The sequence below is a fragment of the Malus sylvestris genome, chromosome 10 (assembly GCF_916048215.2).
Source record: "Malus sylvestris chromosome 10, drMalSylv7.2, whole genome shotgun sequence".
Classification (NCBI taxonomy): Eukaryota; Viridiplantae; Streptophyta; class Magnoliopsida; order Rosales; family Rosaceae; genus Malus; species Malus sylvestris.
In genome coordinates this window covers 42,071,498-42,075,867 of record NC_062269.1, presented here as the reverse complement: position 1 = coordinate 42,075,867, position 4,370 = coordinate 42,071,498, and the positions used below count along the sequence as shown (strand labels likewise).

The window sequence follows — 4,370 nt, the reverse complement described above, 5'->3', positions numbered from 1 at the left end:
GCAGATCTTGGTAGAGAGAGGCGCAGATCTTGGCAGCTGCGACGACCGAGCTCGGCTGCCGTTCCGACGATGGAGAGAGAGCGATATTATCGATAATATTGATAATATCGCGATATTATCGGTAATATTGATAATATCGCGATATTATCGATAATATCGCGATATTTTGACGAAAACTAATTGGATACCTATTAAAATATCGGTAACGTGAAAAACCGATAATATCGGCGATATTTCACCGATATTATTGGCATTTAAGACCTTGGCAAGGACTGAGTCAACACGGTGCTGCCACTTCAATTGCTCGAGACATTTTTAGTATGCAAGAAATACGATCTGGTATATCAAGTTTTATAATACAAATAATTGGATACGTACCGTGCCGTGTTCCCTACATACCATCTATCCGTACCCAATGAGTAAGGACTACGTCAGCACGTGCTACTCCACTTAGCTCACCCAAATGCATGGAATTACCCAAAGCCAAGCTCAAGTAACCGCCGGCCAAAAAGCGCCCTCCTTTTGCCACGTGGAGGACTCGGATGAAAGTAGAGATGACGACAGCCGCCCATTGGTCCGAAAAGCCGAAAGAGTGAGAAAAGTTGTTGAAAATGAGAGATTTTTCAGTATGTTCGGTAGACGAGATGATACACTTCGTGTTACTATACAAATGATGAAATATATGTGCTAAAAAATTGATAATTTAAAAGATAAAAATTTTCACAATTTCTATTAAAACACGTAATATACCACTTATGTTAACGTCACAATTAAAAAATTCTCGTTAAGAAGGCATGAGCTTCTCTCACTTGGCCTCAAGCTAAAGCCACCCCCCATAGCAAACCACACCCACAAGACTACTACTCACATTTTTACTCACCACACCCACCACCTTGATCACTCTTATATATCCACCTTGATCAAACATAACACATGCCAAACTTATAACCTCTAAATGTTTGCGTAGTTCTGCCCGTCTAATCCTCTATTATCTTCAATGGATTGGACTAGAGGCCGAACCATCGGCCTTGGCTCCTCTGCCACAGTCTCCATCGCCAAGTCACACCGCTCCGGCGAGGTTTTTGCAGTCAAGTCGGCCGAGCTCTCACAATCTCAATTCCTCCAAAAGGAGCAAACAATTTTATCCACGTTGAGCTCTCCCTATATAGTACAGTACAAGGGCCACAACATCTCAAATGAAAACGGTGCCGTTTTGTACAATCTATTTTTAGAATACGCGCCCGGAGGCACTGTCTCCGACGCTATCCGACGGCAAGGCGGTTGCCTAAACGAGGCGGCGACAAGGTGCTACGCGAGGCAGATTCTACTCGGGCTGCAGCACCTCCATTCCAATCAAATCGCTCACTGCGACGTCAAGTGTCAGAACATTTTGGTCGCGGAAAATTGCGCGAAAGTGAAGCTCGCCGATTTGGGTTGCTCTCGCCGCGTAAATTCTGATCGTGGGTCGCCCATTGGCGGGACCCCTCTGTACATGGCGCCGGAGGTGGCGCGCGGGGAGGAACAGGGGATCGCCGCCGACTTGTGGGCTCTGGGATGCACAATAATCGAAATGACCACCGGGCGGGCTCCGTGGCCCGACGTTTGCGACCCCGTATCGGCGTTGTACCGAATCGGGTTTTCCGGCGATGCGCCGGGGATACCGAGCTCTCTGTCGAAGCAAGGCAGGGACTTTGTCGCCAAGTGTTTGATCAGGGACCCACTGGAGAGGTGGTCGGCAGTTGAGCTTCTGGAGCATGGATTTTTACTCGAGGCACCCAATGATTTGCTAAGTCCCACCACCGTACTGGATCGTGGTTTGTTGGAGGAGGAATTTGATTTGGACCAGATTCGGGATCCGACATGTGAAAGCGGTTGTTCGGATTATTCAGCTAAGGAGAGGATCCGACACTTGAGCGAAGGCAATACGTCGTCGTTAGAGGTACCCAATTGGGCTTGTGATGAACATAATTGGGTCAACGTGAGGAGCAACAATATTGAAAATCAAGATTTAGCTCAAAAACACACCGCTTTTTCACCTCTTAACCGGCAATTCAAACTCGCGCTACTTTGCCCCCATAATTTTTACTTCGAGCCAACGTATACGTATTCAAATATGAATCCGAATACGAATACGAATAAGGATACTAGTAGTGATGCTACTAGCTTTAGCAGTAAACATAGGAAGAGCAAGGCTTGGATGGCCTCTAAATGTAACAAATATGTATCTTTTGCAAATCCAAATTTTGTAAATAAAAATTTTTGGTTGTTTGTGAATGTATTTAAAGATGAAAGAAAAAAGGAAGACTTGACAACATAGATTAACCAATTAGAATGTGAAAAATGACATAATTCTTAAATACCATGAAATTAACAACTAAAATGTTAAAAATGAAACTAGCTCTTAACAGCAATGACCAAGCCTTACGCCATTAAGTAGGGTCGGCTGTATGAATCTTAAAACGCCAGTATTTGCGCCAAAACTAGCTCTCAAACAGAAAGGAAAAAAAAAAAAAACTCAATAGGTCTGCAATCCTTCTGAGTGCTTGGCAGTCTCCCACTTCGCTTTGCTTTCTAAGATCTTGTTCTCCTCGAGTAATCGAACGTACTCTTGAAAATAATAATCTGAATCGTTGTTCACAGCCATAATTTTATCGTGTGCAGACCGAAGATCCTCTGTCTTTGTTGCGATTTCGTATTCAAGTTTTTTTACTGCTGTGAATGATGCCTGCAACCAGCTCTTTAAAGTTCGATTTTTCTCGTGCACCTCATCTTGATCATCAAGTAATCGTCTAAATAGATTCCTCATAAAAGTAACATCGTCTTCTGCACCATTAAGCTCAAATTGCAGTTGGTCGAGTTTTGTTTTCAACGATTCCAGTTCTTCCTCTTTATCCGCAAGCATACGGCCGTACTCAGTGAAAGCCTCTTCGGATTGTTTCTCTTGCACCATCGCGCGGTCCTTTGCAGTGCAAATCTCCTTCGTCTTTGTCTCAAGCTCATGTTGTAGATGTTTGAGCTTTGTGTCCGAAGATTGTAGCTCCTTTTGTAAACTTTGGTTTGCCTCGACTGCAACACCTTGCGAGTCAAGTAACTCGCCGAATGCGTTGCTTAAATTCATTAAATCGGCTTCTGCATCATTCAGGTTTTTGGTTGTGGTCTCGAGTTCAGATTCTACTTGGCTGAGGCTAATGAGCTTTGTTTTCAAAATCTTGTTTTCGTCAACCAATTGATCATGTTTCAGTTTGGCGTTTGATGACGACTGCAGCTGCTGCTTTAAACTCTCATTCTCCTCAAGGACAAGACTGTGCTCGTTAAATAGCTGTCCGAACAACTTCTTTAGAACAAGAACATGGGCTTCTGCAACATTAGCATCCTTCGCCTTGGCGTCGCGCTCCAATTCTGCGTTGTTGATCGTTGTTCTCAAGGATCGCAATTGGTCCTCTTTCTCCCCAAGCAAGCGATCAAACTCGACAAACATATCTTCCGATTCCAACCACTCGTGTAGACGTTTGTTTTCTGCAACCACCACACCTTGCTCAACAAGCAATTCCCCAAATGCGTTTCTTAGATCAGAAACATCTCTTCTTTTGGTCTCTAGCTCGGATTCAGCTAGGTCGAGCTTTGCGCTCAACGATTGCAGTTGGTTTTCTTTCTCCTCAAGCAAGCGATTATTGTTTTCTTCAAGTCTGTTGCGCAGTTCCCCCATCAATTTCGTTTGTCTGTGAAGTTTTTTGACATCCTCGCATACTCGGTGTAGAACGAAATCAAGGACTAGGAAGAACCCTGTACACGAGGAACTTAAACGTATTAATATCTAATAAAAACAAATTAAATAGTGCAAAATAACTTGAAAGAAGAGAAAATCGATCCAGTCTAAAAATTTAAATTATGTCAGTTTATACGTATAAAAAACAAAACGAACATTACCGATGAGAGTGAAGTCGAGGAGCAGGCTGTAGTAACTGATGACGCGCTCGAAAGGTGTCTGGATCATCGTGACGTAGTGCACGAAGAAGAGAAACTGGAGCACGCCCAAGTTCAGGCCGAACATGCTAGTGAACGTTAAAAGCTCCATGGGTGATATCCCCAGAAAGCTTCAGCAAAGAGAGAACCCTTAGGATGGATGGGTTTCTCATACAAATAGAGTGGGTATGTAGTGTATATATACACATAGGTTATCATCAACTTAGGCTTTTGGGTAAGTTGGTTTGGAAGTAAGGGATTTTTCATTCCTTTTCCTTTAACTTCCAAGCAGAATCCGAAATATATGTCAAGAATCGAGCTATTGACTGCTTTAATTTGTTTCCTTTTTTTTTCTTCTTAGGTAAAACCCTGGTTTTGCATTTTTCATTCCTTTTCTTTTTTCCTAG

At 43.2% G+C, this 4,370-nt stretch overlaps 2 protein-coding genes across 2 annotated transcripts; one reads left to right on the top strand and one right to left on the bottom strand.

Moving 5' to 3' along the window:
* The first annotated feature begins 776 nt into the window (after nt 1-776).
* LOC126586417 (mitogen-activated protein kinase kinase kinase 18-like) lies at nt 777-2,627 on the top strand. Its single transcript, XM_050251260.1, has one exon. It carries the CDS (start codon nt 998-1,000, stop codon nt 2,315-2,317), a length of 1,320 nt encoding a protein of 439 aa, XP_050107217.1. The 5' UTR covers nt 777-997; the 3' UTR covers nt 2,318-2,627.
* LOC126586415 (nuclear matrix constituent protein 1-like) lies at nt 2,507-4,119 on the bottom strand. The gene is made up of 2 exons (XM_050251258.1): nt 3,928-4,119; nt 2,507-3,783 (listed from the first exon to the last, which is right to left on the bottom strand). Exons 1-2 carry the CDS (start codon nt 4,073-4,075, stop codon nt 2,516-2,518), a joined length of 1,416 nt encoding a protein of 471 aa, XP_050107215.1. The 5' UTR covers nt 4,076-4,119; the 3' UTR covers nt 2,507-2,515.
* Between the last annotated feature and the right edge of the window lie 251 nt (nt 4,120-4,370).